Genomic DNA, 15,819 nt, shown 5'->3' with positions numbered 1-15,819 from the left:
ACATGCTTATTCATTTTTCTTTTTTTCATCATGCTTCCATGTTCTGTCTGCTCACTGCTAGACTCAGACTTCTGCGTCATAAGCAACTACATGCTCTGCAGAAATGTGCAGACCCACTGATGTGGGGGCATGCACATCTGAGACCTGTCTCATGCTCTTGCCCGCATATATAGAGTATAGTGTGAGCTCCTTGGGTGCTGAAACTTGTGTCTTTTTGGGATACAGTTTCCCTGATGTGATGATGCCATCCTATGCCCGGAACCCCTGGTCCTGTGTCTTCTTCATAGTGTATCTCTCCATTGAGCTGTACTTCATAATGAACTTGGTGAGTCCCCTATTGAAACACTTGACTTCTCTCTGCCTGACTTTGGATTTCCTTGCCCATTGGAGTCTTCCCCATTCCCAAGGGTGCTGTATAACAATCTGAGACCATTTGGCAGAATACTTCTAGAAATGGCAGCTTTGCTACAGATAAGAGTCTTTTAATGTTTGACCGTAAGGAAATGAGATAAATCGCAGAAAACAGAATGATGCAAATAATCTTTTGATTTCTCTCTCATTAATATGCTGCTTGGAGTGACACACCCTGTTGCATGAAATTTATTGTCCTTCCCCATCTTAATTATTTATCATAAAATGGCATTTTATTATCTGGGCTTGTCTGAAATCCTTTGTAAATCATTTTGAAAGGGATGGAATTGCGAAGTGTGGCAGGACTTGAATTGCAATAGCCCTGGCGTTAACTCTGTGGTCTCTCTCCACTTCCCTTTCCAGAGCTTGCAAACAGGACTGTCTCTTTTTGTCTTTGCTTTATGTGGATGTCTGTGTATTAAACAACACCAAATTGGGAGTACAGCTGCCACCCTGGAAAGCCTGACAGTTCAGGCACCCAGCAGGGTGTACAAGGAGGTTTTGGAGTAATTGCAGTAGTGTTGCCCTGTAGGTCATGGCCTCAGAGAGGCCACAGCCATCCTGTTAGAGCAGAGTCATGAGCGTGCCGATGACCACAGCGTGAGAGCGTGGCTGCTGTGCTGGCTCTGCTTCTTGACCTGCAGCATCCAGGGCAGGGCCAAGACCAGTTCAGGTGGGATGTGGGCTGTGAAAGAGGAGTTCTCAAAGGAGCTGGGGAATTCTGCAGCCCCAGAGGAGTGATTTGATGCTTCTAATGAGCTTGGATTTCAGTGCTGCTGTCCTAGATGGAGGCTTAGTTTTGATGTTTGTTTGCCAAAGCTTCTGTGGAAGGATGAATCCCAAGAGTAGCCCTTACAACTTGCTTTGCAGGAAGAGTTCAGGGCATTTTAACAAACCTTTCCATAGTGTTTTTTTTTGTTGGCCTGTGTGGGCTTAGCCTTAGCTCTTAAAACCACTAACAAGTGTTAGGAGGTCAGATACATCTGGACCTCTTCAAAAAAGTGAATCTGTGTGTGTGTGCATGGTGTGGTTGGTAATCCGTTTGCGCCCTTATGGCCAAGGGGCCCTCATTAACTCCCTTCTACCGCACATTAGTGTAGCACTTGGTAAGATTCCTCCTTCAGGCAATGCCTCTCCTTGCTTCTCCAGGCTGGATATTCCTGCCTGCTTGAGAAGCTTTGGCTCAGGTGGCCGCCCAGTGTAAGGATTAAAACTTGACTTTCTCTCCTGTCTTCTCTCTGCAGCTTCTGGCTGTTGTGTTCGACACTTTCAATGACATCGAAAAGAGGAAGTTTAAGTCCTTGCTGCTGCACAAGCGCACGGCCATACAGCACGCCTACCGCTTGCTTATTACCAAACAGGTACAGGGCCCTGCAGGGAGGCTGAGATCGGCCTGGGGTGCACGGCAGGAGGGGAGGCCAGCGATGCTGAGAGAACATCAGTAGTCTGGAGTGTTTAAAGTGTATGTCCCCAAAAAGATGATTTATGACAGCTGACTGCAATCATAATCGCCAAGGGCTACTCTTTTCTCATTTGTGTGACTTGTTTTTATCTATTTCTGGAGAAAAACAAAGTAGTCCGAGTTTTAGCCCCATGTCAGGCTATGGAAGTGCCCTGATAAAACGAAGGAAGCTTGTCCCGCAGTACATGTGATCCCCGATTTCTCTCTGCTTCAGTTTGGGTCACTTGAGGACTTGCATCTCAAACACTGGTACTTAGAGGAGGTGTGAGCTATACATATGAAGGTACAGTCACTAGGTACTGCATGAGCAGAAGGTGCAGAGGCAGAAGTAATTCACCTACGGACAGTTTTGTATGGGGCAGAGCACTGGGGGGGAGGGTTGATTTCTTGCTTCACTTCTGGAGTAGGAAGAGAAATAAGGCCTGAGAATAACTAACTTTCTTCCAGTAAATTAGCTCATGTTTAGGGCACATTCATTATATGAGCTGTTCCTGGGGAATAGTTGATGATCTGAAAAAAGCCCCAGTAATGGGGTCTGTTAGGCTGCCTACTAATTTCCCAAGGAGAGTGGTTGAACTCTGTTGCTTGGGGTGTCTGGTTGGACAACTTTCTCAGGATAGCACAACCGGGAACAATTCTGCATTCATTGGAGGGACCTTTTGCCAGGAAAGCTTTCTGTGTCTGTGCTCTGGGATGAACTCAGTATGTTAAAGTAATAGCTTAGGGTACTTTGGGGGCTTAGTTATAATGGCATCTTAGGGTGATGTAGAAATCCTGCTTAAGACAAATTTGGAGTGAGAATTAAATACGCTAGCCTGTATGTGCTTCTGTCTCATGTCACTGCTTATAGCATCATTCCCTTGTTTCTAGAGGCCGTCTGGAATTTCCTTCAAGCACTTTGAAGGGCTGTTGCGGTTTTACAAGCCTCGGATGTGTGCCAGAGAGCGGTATCTCACTTTCAAAGCACTGAATCAAAGCAATACTCCTTTAGTCAGGTAGGACGGTCTTGCTGCTGCACCCAGAGCAGGGATGCTGCTTCACTCTCCACAGCTGAGCTGTACCTTGGAGAGGATGGCTGGGTTTATGGAAGGAAACCCATCTGGAATGGGAGTGGAGTTTTGTGCTTGAAAGGCTTTGTGTTGGGGAAGCAGGGAGCTTTACCGTGGGGGTATGCTGAGAAGTGAGCTTGTTCTGCCGAAGCGATGGAGTTCCTGCGTGCCCTCTTGTGGATACAAGGCTCTGCTGGCAGCCACCAGGCAGTCTCGGTTTCCCACCTCTCCCGTCAGAAGAGAGGAGCAGAAAATTGAAGAACAGCATTAGAGCCTGCAAAGAGCATTTCTTCACACAGTGCAGCCTCGCAGCTTAACACGTTCTTGTTTCTCCAGCAGCTGGCTGTGTCCCCCAGGGTTTTGTTAATTAAAATCTGGTTCTGCTGGTGCTTTCAAGACTGTCATCCTCTGTGTTATGAGGCAGAGAATTACCATTCTGGTGGGTGGGTGCAGCTAACTCCAGCCAGCATGGAAGTAGAGGGAATTAGAGCAGGAGACTTGCTCTTCCCTTTCCTTTGTTCTGGCTGCAGACAGGCTTGGAGTGAGTGTCTCCAACGAAACTGGTGCCAGTGCTTCTCCTTAAAGTCAAGTGCCACGGAGAAATGGTGAAAATGGCATAAGGAGAAAGACCAAGTTCTTAAATTTAGGCACCTAATGACACCAGTCAGCATCTGAGAATTTCAGCCTCTTCACTTTGAGACACCTAAAGCCTGTTACATGCCTGACCCCAAGCACCTAGATACAGTCGCTCATGTTTTATGAGCATGCTGAGTTCTTTGCTTTCATGTCCTCCTTCAAAATTCATTTTTACCTTTAAAAGCAAATAAGCAAAGATGGTAGAAAAGAACGTATGAGTGAGTAAGGAGAGTAGTATGGTCTCTGTCCTTTGGAGCCTGCTGTCTAAGCCTGAGGTTTTTCCTCGTTGTAGTAAAACTCCGGAGTTCAGTGGAGTTGGAGTTTCCTCTGGAGGCAGAAGGGTAGTGATCTCTGCTAGGTCTCGTTACCCTCTGCACTCTGTTTGGGCCGTTGTCAGCCAGTAACCTTTGTCCAGGCCAGGAAGAGCTTCGCGCTGAGTTCTCCGCTGTGGTTGCAGCTCTGAAAAAGAGTTAACATTTTCCAGGGAGACTCTGCTGATGGTACTTGACAAGGACAATTAAGGATATAATCAACTCTAAGGATCTAATCAGATGCTTCTTTCTATTTTGCAGTCTAAAGGATTTTTACAATTTCTATGAAGTTGTTGGCTTAAAATGGAAGGTAAGTGTGTGCGGGAGGGCAAGCGAAGGAGGCCAGTGATTAGTGAGAAGGGGGTTGAGAAACAAAGGCAATCTAAAAGAAATAAATGATGGGGGTAAGGTGGGTCTCCCTCATTGCACATTTTTGTATGGATGTAGCACTGACTTCCTCTGATCAAGGCTGTTCTGTTTCCAGGCAAAACGAAATCGTGAGCACTGGTTTGATGACCTTCCACGGACAGCATTCCTTATTTTTAAAGGTAATGTGACATGTTTTAATGACAGCAGGTACTCAACCAGTCTAAAAAGCATTTCTTCACAAAGGCAAGGCCTTTTGAAGGGACTTTTTTTTGTATATCCTTGTGCCCAAATGTCCCTGGTAAACAGCTGAGAAAGGCCAACTGACCAACTCACTTTGTATTCAGCGCTTCCAAGGCTCTGAGTCTCCAAGGGAGATTTGTCATGTAAATATTCCCTGTGCTCTGACCCAAAAAGCAACTTTCATAAAATAAGAGAGCTCTTGGCAGATACTCTGTAATGAACCAGCTCCCGAGGTCATGGAGGGTTGTATTCCGTTTTTGGCACAGAGGTTAGCTGGGGATATACGCTTGCTGAATCTAGCAGAGTTTATAGGTTTGTTTCTCTGTACCCCAGGCGGCAACTCACAGCAGTGACTGTGCAGTGGATTTGTGTTTTCACAGAAGCTGCTAGGCTTCCTAGTCCCAGGATGTGATTGCAGCGCTCATACATGTCAAGTGCAGCTGCTAAGGAGAGGGAAAGAGATCAGAAATATCCATCAGGGTAATCTGTCTTGCAAATGTGACTTATCTCCCATGTCCCAAGTTTCCTGACTGAACATAAACATTCAGAAATAAGAACTTATCTGCAGTTTCTTTTTCAATGTTTTATGCTGGTGGGGCCAGTTAATACTATCTTGAGCCAAACATACGGCTGCCATCAGGAATCCTATATATTTATGCTAATGCACTCAGCCCTTCTTTACAGCATATTCATTGTCCCAAATGTGGACAGTGCCTCATCAACTGTATTTACCTGTGTAGTATTTTTGTGATGTGGTTGGAGAAAAGATATCTAGGTGGGTAAAGAGAGCTAGTTCATTCCCACTGGAGTTCTAGAGGAAGATTTGAACTTGGTCCCAAGAGAAAAATTTAATAATCTTCTAAACCACTTAGCTTCTGTGCTGAGAATTGGTATGAAGAAGTCTCTAGGGAGAAGATAGAAGAAGCTGTGTGTGAACTATAGAGGACTGCATAAATATTTGTTTTGTCATGTTTTCCTTCCTGCAGGCATCAACATCCTTGTGAAGTCGCGAGTATTCCAGTACACCATGTGTAAGTAGGAGAAATGAACTGTCTTCTGCCAAGCTCCCTTCATCACATGGGTCAGGGATGTTGTCTTGTCTGTGCTAGGCAAGAACTGTCTGCAAAAGAATTCAGCGTGGTGGGACCTGGTCTTTGGTCTGAGCCACGGCCCACATACAAATTCCTAGAGTTTTGGTGGAGAGGGAGGGAACTGCGTGTTGATACCAACTACTGCCGCAGTTTGTATTCTCGGTTCTCGCCATGGCTGAATCGTCTGGAAGGGCTCATTGGTTCAGTACTTCATAAGACACTTGTGGATCTGATTCTGTAGCAATCAGCTTGTTGCAGTGAATAGGTTGGTTAGCTTTCACAAGCCTGGAGGTTTTTATCTTGCAACTGAAGGCTGCTGGAGCCAGTCAACCTTCTTGTGCTGTCTGCACTTGAGAAGGTGCAAGTGTCTTCATTACTGGAGGGATTGCTTGGCAACTGTACTGCCTGTGAGAATGATTCTGTGCTCCCCTCCTCTAGAGGAGAGAAAGTGGTTACTTGTGGTGCTAGTTGCTATGTTCTAAACGATCTCTTCCTACTCAGTAATTTTTTTTGAATGCTGGAGGAGAGGATTTTTGTAAATTAGGGTGATAAATTAAAATGAGTGAGGGGGTTGGGAAGATCTGAGTGAAAAAGAGCAGTCCTGCATCTTTGGTTTTCTGGGTATGAATATGGGGGAGAAGTGGGAGATCCAAGCTGACAGGAGTTTTGTCTTGCACTCTTGGAACCTGCTTCATTTGTTTTGCATTATTGGGGACCTAGTGGCTCTCAAGAGCTTGCTCCAGAACTAGGAAGAAGCTGAAATACACTTGTAATAACGTGGCAGAGTATAAGATAAAATGGTAAAATGCTTGTGGTTTTGCATTTCCCTTCCCCCCCCCCCCCAACCTTCTGGAGACAAAGGTGCTGTATCTGTTTCACAGGCTGGGAAAATTCAGGGCAGAAGTTTAGAGACTCTCCCAAGTTATGAGTTGAAGCCTGTAGTTGAGTTGGAAGTACGTTCCAAACACTGACACTGTTACTTGCCCTGTGTTGTAGGCCCTGTTGTAGGTGTCTATTTAGTAGGTTAGGAAAACGATGTTCTCTGATCTAGGTGTGTTTTTGCTATGGGTTTTTACTTCATTTTCCAGATACTGTGGTGGCTGTGAATGGAATTTGGATTCTTGTTGAAACCTTCATGCTGCAAGGTAGGAAACATTGCAGCTTGTTTCTTGACTATGTTGTGGGGTGATTGAAGTGAAGGCTAGAAAAAGTTCTTCTCGTGTCTTGCAGGAGGGAATTTCTTCTCCAGAAACGTCCCATGGAGCTACATAGTCTTCCTCACAAGTAAGCTGATGCCTCCTAACAGAGTGGTGGTATTTTGTAACAAGGTGGGAGGGGAGTACAGGCAGCTCTGTTCCCAAGTGTTTTTTCACTTTGAAGTTAAAACTGAGCCACAGAAGCACAAACTCCATCTAGAACGCTGCTGTGCCTGGCGGGGACTGTCAGCACCCACACAGACCTGTGTGCACACTGCTGGGCTGTCGTACCTTCCCTGAGCTGCAGCAGTCAGGGGAGCCTCTTGCCTCTGCTGCAGCTCTCTGCAAAGGCTGATACATTGCTTCTAAAGCTGGCTCAGCCCTGACAGCAGAATAGCCTTGTTCGCTGGGCACAGCGTGCAAAGTAAAAGCTCCTCCAGACCTGTGATGGCTCTGCATGGAGTTGCTCACGTTGCTGTGCGCTGGGCTCGCTATTCCAGGAGGCATTACCAGCTCTGATCTGATTGCGGCTGTGAGCTGGCTCCGTGCGAGGCAGCCCTGTTGGAGTACAAGATGCAGGGGCATGTGGAGGAGAAGGCTGAAAGGACTAGCTGAACTAGTTGATTAGTTAAATTTGACTATTTGATTATTAAATTTGACATTCTAGTTGAACGTTATCCCCCCATAAACATGTATCTCAGTCTTCCCTTTTCAGCCCAAATGTAAACACTGGACCTTTATGTGCTGATTAATAGCACTGCCAAGGAGTTCTTTAGTGTTGTGAATTCATTTCTCTCCTGCCAGTATCTCTTGCTCAAGAGGAGAAGCAAGGAATAATTTCACTGACTCAAAATAGTGTGTAAAACTGCAGTAAGAGTTGCTTTGGAGAATCTAAGAAAGATTGCTAACCTCTTATTTGACTGCTGGATAGCTCTGGTGCTTCCCTGTTCATTAATCTTCAAAACACTCATGGAAGTTTGAAGGCAGAGAGACTCCCGGCACTTCCTTTTACAAGGATGTTGTCATCCAGACTCTTCACTTCTCTTCTAACTTCCCTCCTTGGAATCTGCAGAGGAAAATTCTGGGATGCCTGAAACAAGGCATGATCATGTCACTGTTTTGTTGTCTACAAGCCCACAAGGTGCTGCCAGGACAGAGAGTGAAGTAGATGGCTCCTCTTTGAAAGGATCTCCTTGCGGGTTAAAAGCTAGGCTGTGGGATGTTTAATATGTTCTGCTGGTATAGAAGAAAATAAAACAGGCAGGACTGAATTCCCTACATGACTTTCTGACCTTTTCTATGGAAGCTTATGCCTCAGCATTTATAGTATGTTAATTAAGTGATTGTTCTGGAGAGAAATCGCCATGAATACAAAGAAATGTGTTGATCTGGAGGGAAAACATTCTCTTTGGCATCTCTCTGAGAATAAAGAGGATGGGCTGGAGTCTATTAAACCTGTGTTCAGCAATTCTGTATGTTCCTAAAGCACCATGCATATTTGAGGACAAGCCTTTGCTTAAGTCCTCTTTGTGGTGCTGCTTATTTGTAGGACATATTTGCATATTTGAGGACAAGCCTTTGCTTAAGTCCTCTTTGTGGTGCTGCTTATTTCTGTCCATGTCTGTCACCTTGTTTTACAGTCTATGGCGTGGAGCTACTCCTGAAAACCACTGGACTGGGGCCTGTTGAGTACCTGTCCTCAGGGTGGAATTTGTAAGTGTGCATTGATGTTTTGAGAAATGTAGTGAAAATTGCTGGGTTAGAAAGAGTGACTTTTGAGAGGAGCTTTTAGGTCTGTAGATGAGGCCATCTGCAGGCCATTATAATTCTTCCGTGCCTGGCCTTCTGCATCTTGTCAGGCTGGAGTGGCACCAAGTACCACTTCTCTGCTGAAATCCAATGATACATCATTGCTCTTATTTTTTTTCCAGCTTTGACTTCGCAGTCACCCTCTTTGCATTTCTGGGGCTCCTGGCACTGGCGTTTAACATGGAGCCATTCTACTTCATTGTCGTCTTGAGACCTCTTCAGCTGCTGAGGTGAGACAGGGAGGCGGTGTGGGGAGTACAGAAAATAGATGGGGAAGAAAACAGCCAGACTTGTTTTCATTCAACCCCGTTGGGGACTGAGCTCCTTAGCAGGAGAGGGCAAGGATTGCTCTGTGGGTACATGACCATGGCAAGCAGGAATTGCGTGGGGTAATGAGATTAGCCAGAGTTATCAAAATGACTGATAACAAAAACTTGGGATGGGATATGAAACCCTGTGCTTTGGAGCTTAAGCTGATCTCTAATAGAGATCAAGGGATTTACCGGGGGCAGATTAGCCTATGTCTGCCTTCGTGGGGTTCTTACACCTCCTCTAAATTGTCTGATGCTGCTCAGAGAAAAGCTCTTCTGTCGGGGTGAGACAGTCTGAGCCAGTTTAATAATTTCCATTGAATTACCAGAAATTACAGTTTTCAAAGGATACTGCTTTCTAGGGTGAAGCACAACCCTGCTCTAACTGCATCTCGCACTGTAAGCAAGACCGAGGCCTGTAACCTCTCTGCAGCTCAGCAAGATGGGTATGATTAGCCCTCCTGTTCTGAGGCTGTTACGGAGGTACAGTCACCTTCACAGAATGCTTTGAGAGCCATAGATGGAAGGCATTTTAAAGAGGCAAAATATTGTTTTATTAAAGACAAGCTAATGTAGCTTAGCTCTTCAGTTAGGATTTAAAGAACACTTAATGACGCTCGGGAGAAAAAAAAAAACAAAGACGTTTTCTCCATTGCTCCCCTGCCAAAGCCTGCGTTTGGCAGCAAGGTTTCTGTGTAAAGGCCGATGAAATTGCCAAGTTTGAAATTAGCAGGCAGAATGTGGTTTTCTTTCATCAGTTTTTATTGAGTCATGGGGGAAGTACAGAAAAGCTTGTGTCTGGGGAAAGGAGTAATGAATTCTGACCCTGAACACAGGACTGATTTAGGCTCTTGTGGTTTCAAAAATGTAGCTATTTACATTTCATGCTGTATAACAAGATGTGAGCCTTTCCTTGAGATACCTTAATCCTGCAAACACTTACTTGGATGTGTCATAAGCATTCAGATGGGATAGGGACACCTGCTCAGGTGAGCAGAGACTATTTGAATGAGTACAGATTCTGTGAGTTTGGTGTCAGGAGGCCTTAGCTGCTCATTGACTTGTGTGGTAGAGACCTGTGATACTCTTCTAACTATTCCCAGCAATCATGACAACTCCAGGAAAATCGCCGTGCATAGGTAATCATGGGCTTCTCCTTTCAGGCTCTTTAAATTGAAGAAACGTTACAGAAATGTCCTGGACACTATGTTTGAGTTGTTTCCCCGGATGGCCAGGTACTGACTGATTGTTTTTGGATGGAGGAAAGAGGGGATGAGGGGTTAGGGCCTGGGGCTGGGATCAGGATAGGGACCTGTCCAACCTGCCAAGGGTATTTATGGTCTGATCTGTCAGCTGATTGTTGCTGCTTCTTTGCAGTGTGCGTGGTGTGGTGTTCATCTTCAGACTTCTTGGAGCAGTCTGTGATAAGAAACTCTCTAGCATCCTGGGCCTTCTCTTGCTCTTGTGTGTTGGGGAGATAACTAAGAGTTGATAGATTTTTTTTTTTATGAGAGGGGAGGCTCATTTGGGAGGCATTGTTGGCATGAATATACTCAGCCCCAGATGTTTTCCTTGTCCTCAGTACAGCCACCCTAGAGCATGACTGTGAAATGGTAGGGCAGAGTATGTTAGCTAGTGAGCCTTGTTCTGGGTGCTGTCCAAAGACAGAAGAGGAGTGGAGAGGGCAGAACCTGTGTCTTATTCTTCAGAATAACTGTGGAGACAGGTTTGTTTACCAGAAAAAGACAGATCAAGGCTATTTTTAAGCTTCTTGAAACTTCCTTCCCTCTTCAGTGAGTGGAAGGCTCCTGGTCCTAGGACTTCTTCAATGAGAGTAGACAAGACACTGCAGAGCAGCAACAGCTGGGAGGCTGGTCGGAGATTTTCAGTGCTGTTTCCCATCTATAGAAAACTCCTTCCATAACTACCAGCCTGTAACTTTGTTTTCCTTGTGTCAACAACTTCTCAGTAACACAGTACTTTTCATGCTTATGCCCTCCAGCCTGGGTTTAACCCTGCTGATCTTCTATTACTGCTTTGCCATTGTTGGCATGGAGTTCTTCGCTGGTGTGGTCTACCCGAACTGCTGCAAGTGAGTACCACAAATCCATCATCCTCTACAGTGGGTTTGGTGCAAAGCCAGTAGCCATGCCTCTCACATCTCTATCTCCCTGTGAAGAAGTGGGCCAGAGGATGGGTCTGACTGGGCCTTTGCAACTAAGGCAACGTGCTTGGAAAATCTAGGGGAGACACTTCACCTCTCTGGCTAGGATTGGATGAAATGACCTTTGCATTGCATTTGGAAGGGGAGAGGATTCTGTGGGGCAGATGGCTGGTTTTGATGAGCTCTGTAACTGTGGCCTCAGGTAGCTGCACTGGGGTGACTTCTCTTTCATGGTATCGTAGCTGGGAACTCCTGTAACATCTGTGAGGCTATGCTGTCAAACAAAAATGAGATTTTTCTCTTGGTGGTGCCACAGTCTCTCTGCCAGAGGTGTTGCATACTTTTAGGCCTCACTTTCTACAAGATAAATTCACATGATCTTGGAAGCTAAGCTGTCCTGGGCCCTTCTCATCTTAAATGATGGCAGACCACCTGAAAATGCCAAACTTTAAGGGAGCGAGCCAAGGACTCTACCTCACATACTCAGTTTCTCTGGTCTAATATTTGCTGAATGACTAGAAAGACTCACTGAGGTCCCTCAGCTTCTGCAGAACTGTGAGGGTGGCGGAGAAAGGCTTTCTTTTAGAGAGAGGCAAGTGTTGGCCAAGAGGTAGAAACTGCCATCTTGCTCACAACCTTCTAAGCATTCCGGTATCTGTAGCCCTTGAGATTTTCCTTGCTTTTCCAGCTCTCTTCTCATTCTTTGTCCTGGTTTTTCTGATCAGCACAAGCACAGTCGCAGATTCTTACCGCTGGGTGAACCATACCATTGGCAACAAGACAGTTGTGGAAGAAGGCTATTACTATCTCAACAACTTTGACAACATTTTGAACAGCTTTGGTAAGGGTGGTTTGGTTCATAGCAAAGACCATTCCTTAGTGCGTCTGTGTTCCTGCAGAGCTGGGGTGACAGGATTGCAACGCTCCTATAGGCCTGGGATTCTCCCAGGGACTCCTACTAATGCACCTCAAACACTCAGCATCCTGCTCTTCCTGTCTGGATAACTCCAGCTGAGTAGTTTTGCTGTGAATTTTTTGCAAGGTGAGCAGACATCTCTTAACAGTCAGTGTGAAGCCAGCAGGCTTGTTCTGACAGGCGATCAGACCAGACTTCCAGAGATGTTTAAGGAGGGGTTTAAGTCACTACCCTGCTAAAGAGCTAGCGGTGATGCTACTACATTTTTTTAAACCCATTGATGAAAAATAATTTGAATATGGTCATTTTTCTCCGTGATTTTTCCAAGGATGCTTATTTTCTCTTGGAGGCTTCAGAGGTCTCCATGCTCTCATGTAGAAAGGGTCAGGTTTGCTTCTGATTCTTTTTAAGAAATATAGGTCAAGCTATGCTCCTGGTTCTGTGGGTCTTAACAGTGGGAAGATGCCAAACTAATTGCAGTGATGAGGACCAGCATTCTGTCTCTGGATTTGCTGGGTGTATTGAAACTTGGTGGGCTGTATTAAAACTTGGTGTCTTACAAAATCTTTGATAGGGACAACTGAGGTTTAAGAATCGTTCTGAAGCAGATCCAGCTGGGTAAAGCAATTGTCTTTATTTTTTCTTCCACTCTTATACAGTCACGCTGTTTGAATTGACAGTCGTCAATGACTGGTACATCATCATGGTAAGTAAACCTCAGCTACCTTGTGTGTACAGGCAGTGCTGACACTTGCCAGTGCACTGCTGAACTAGATCTTCCACACCACCACTGCTTTCTTCCCCCAGAAATGGGAGGCGGGCAGGATTAGGCCCAGCATTGTCACTTGCTATTGCCGGATTTTTGTTGCTCTTGATTTTTTGGGTGATATTTAACCTCTGTGAAGCCCTGCTGCGTATGTTTCTCCTGAATCTTGATCAGCCTTCAGGCCAGGTTTCAGGATCTGAAAGAGTGAAGTCACTGTGTACTCCGGTTTCTCACCCTGCACTCCAAGCTGTGCTCTTATAGCAGCAATGGCTCATATGCCCACAGGGTTTAAATGATCTGTGTGTTTGCATATAGGAACCTCTCTCTTTACCTTTAGAGGCAGATTAGCTACAGGGACCAGTTGGAGTACTGAGCATTGTGCAGGCAGTGGTCACTGAGGCTAGCTATGAAGCCATGGATATGAGATAGATAGTGTTTGTGCTGCTTTATGTCTGATGACAAACAGTTAACAGGAGGCTCCCCCTTCCTTTACGCACTGCTGACTTTTTACCTCTCCTCCCTAGGAAGGGGTGACCTCACAAACCACTCACTGGAGCCGTCTTTACTTCATGATCTTCTATATCGTGACCATGGTAGGTTTCTGAAGATGCTTTGCCTGTCAAATAATGGGAATGGGGAGGGAAGACAACTTTCACCATGTTCTAGTAGGAGCCTCCATCCCTAAATGAGGAGAGCTCTATTTCTGTACATAACGTCTTCCAGAAACAGGTGTGCATCCACATCACGTGAAGAAAGTTGAATCTACAAGATTTATGGTCATTGACAAAGCTGATGCTGTAGAAATCTGGGCCTCGGGTTAAGGACTAAGGCAGCACAAAGGTTTTGTTCTGTCCCTTTTGTGGCTGACTGTCAGTAGTTTACTCATACTCACAGGCAGATGTGTGAATCGGGACATGCCTGTCCCCTCTGCCAAGGAGGAGCTGGGGAGCACCAGGAGGTGAAGCCCAGACCAAATGCTGAGCTTCCTGTTGTTGGGCTGGAAGAATTCCCCAGCAGCAGCCTCCTGATCTCTTCTGTCCATGTCCTCTCCCAGGTGGTGATGACGATCATAGTGGCATTTATTCTGGAGGCTTTCGTCTTCCGCATGAACTACACACGGAAGAACCAAGATTCGGAAGGTCAGGACTGAGAAGTGGCCAACTCACCATTTTGTGTCTTCTCTCACTGGTGTCCTACGTCTGTGGGAGAGAATGGGAGAGACCAGCAAAGATCAGATTCTTTTCAGCCTGGTTTCCTAAACTCATTCTTACACTTGTGTAGTATATCTATCTGACCTTTCTGCTCTATGCTCATTTATCCCAAAACCCACCCCATCCCATGCCCAAAAGTGTGTGTATAAATACATACATATACGTACATACATACGTATATATAGACACACATGTGGATGTATATAAATATATACTTGAGCCATTTCAACCAAATTATTCAAACATTGAAACCTGTGTGGACTTCCTTAGAAGGAATCTAGGAAACATTGTTGCAAGGATGTAGCAAAGCTCAATGAGAGACCTTGTGAGGGGGGGAAGATGATTTTTTTATTGTAAAATCGATTTTACCCCTTTGTGCTAATATGTTAATACTAGCACCAGGACACGTGTGTCCAACTGGCTTATGCAGCATTCAGGCACTGAGACACTGGATCCAAGAGGTTTTCCAGAATTCCTTGTCATGACATAGAGGGCAAAGGTTGCTACTTCTCCAGTCCTTTTCATAGCTACTGAGTTCTTTTTAGGTTAGTGACCATGTACTGGTTTTGGATGTGCCTTTTTGTACCCTTTAGGAACTGACAGTGCCTGTTCTCTGTCGTCACACCTCTGTGACTCATCAGCATTTACTCACTGTCCTTTGTCTCCTGAGCTGGGTGTCTGAAGCTGCATGTAACTTCATGACCTGCTAATTTAGGTGCTGTAAACACATGCATCTCCTATAGCCCTTCTGCTATTCCCTCTGGTCCTCCACACCCAGACTTTTCTATTTATTCTCCATTCAGACTAATCTTAATAATTCTTTTCATTTTTTCTATGGGAAGAGAAAGCTATAGCTAGTGCACTTGCACGTATGTAATACCAGAGAGTCTTCCCTGCAGAAGCATGTGATGACAGCCCCAGCCACAGGAACAGCTTGATCAGCATCTCATCTTTCTTAGGTGCCAGAAGGTCCAAATGTGAGGCACAGGCCCATAGGAACCAGGCATCGTCACCTACAGACCCCCTTTTCATCGTGATCCCTCCTGCACCCAGTTTTAAGAGTGCAGTGAAAGACATTTGCTAGTACCTTATTTTCAAGCTGTGTTAGGGAGCTGAAGGTCAAAAGGCAGCAATTACTGTGTGGTTATTTGCTTTTCTAGTTAATTTGCAGGCAAGCAAAAAGCCACAAGAGTTTCTTAAGGTATTGAGGAGCCTGGTGTTTTAAAAGTTAAGAGATGCCTGCTGGCCCTTCCTCCCTGCCTCGTGGAACAAGGACATACATGCTTAGAAGTAGACACAGACAGTCTGGCATCCTGCTTGGTCCTGTGCGCAGTTAAGCTTTGCCCTCCAGGATTATTGTAGTGGCTGATGAAAGCAGTGTTCATTTTGGTGACTTTTTCTGTTTCTTTTCCTTGCCCCTCCAGAAGACAATGGCATTGTGCTGGAGAAGGAGATCTCCAAGGAGGAAGTGATTGGGATAATAGAGCTGTACAAGCGGAGTTCAGCTGCCACTGAAACGTCTCAGCTGCAGAAGATTGTTTTGCAGATGGACAAATATGGGGTAAGAGGAGACCCTTATGCAGGTTCTCTGCTTCAGGGGGGGGATTTGGTAGGGCCACAAGTGCATTTTTGCTGTATTCCAGAGAGAAGCTGTATGTGACTTTATAGCGTTCAGAACTGTACTGCTGAAGGGACTTTGTAGCACTGGCATGAAGTTTTGCTGCTCTAGAAAAATAGCAGCTCAATGTCCCCTGCACTCTGAAAAGCCTTGACAAAGGCTCATTGCTATAGCCTGCAAACTTTGCTTAGAGCTGTCCTGGCCCAGCACTGACTGGAAAAAGCATATTTCTTTTTCTCCAAGGAAGCTGCCACCTTGT

The 15,819-nt window shown here is 45.5% G+C and overlaps 1 protein-coding gene across 3 annotated transcripts in view; it reads left to right on the top strand.

Moving 5' to 3' along the window:
* Window positions 1-15,819, top strand: part of TPCN1 (two pore segment channel 1) — a 50,291-nt gene that overhangs the window by 29,231 nt on the left and 5,241 nt on the right. For all 3 annotated transcript variants that reach the window (XM_067306790.1, XM_067306789.1, XM_067306791.1), the window contains 17 exons: window positions 226-325; window positions 1,656-1,772; window positions 2,744-2,868; window positions 4,131-4,179; window positions 4,354-4,417; window positions 5,465-5,509; window positions 6,658-6,714; window positions 6,800-6,853; window positions 8,406-8,478; window positions 8,697-8,804; window positions 10,049-10,120; window positions 10,888-10,977; window positions 11,775-11,890; window positions 12,625-12,671; window positions 13,256-13,324; window positions 13,786-13,870; window positions 15,367-15,503. In XM_067306790.1, the coding sequence (XP_067162891.1) occupies window positions 226-325; window positions 1,656-1,772; window positions 2,744-2,868; window positions 4,131-4,179; window positions 4,354-4,417; window positions 5,465-5,509; window positions 6,658-6,714; window positions 6,800-6,853; window positions 8,406-8,478; window positions 8,697-8,804; window positions 10,049-10,120; window positions 10,888-10,977; window positions 11,775-11,890; window positions 12,625-12,671; window positions 13,256-13,324; window positions 13,786-13,870; window positions 15,367-15,503 (1,408 nt within the window). The remainder of the gene's footprint in view (window positions 1-225; window positions 326-1,655; window positions 1,773-2,743; window positions 2,869-4,130; window positions 4,180-4,353; window positions 4,418-5,464; window positions 5,510-6,657; window positions 6,715-6,799; window positions 6,854-8,405; window positions 8,479-8,696; window positions 8,805-10,048; window positions 10,121-10,887; window positions 10,978-11,774; window positions 11,891-12,624; window positions 12,672-13,255; window positions 13,325-13,785; window positions 13,871-15,366; window positions 15,504-15,819) is intronic.

This window comes from Apteryx mantelli, chromosome 17 (assembly GCF_036417845.1).
Source record: "Apteryx mantelli isolate bAptMan1 chromosome 17, bAptMan1.hap1, whole genome shotgun sequence".
Classification (NCBI taxonomy): Eukaryota; Metazoa; Chordata; class Aves; order Apterygiformes; family Apterygidae; genus Apteryx; species Apteryx mantelli.
The sequence above is the reverse complement of the archived record's forward strand: the minus strand, read 5'-3'. Positions and strand labels throughout refer to the sequence as shown.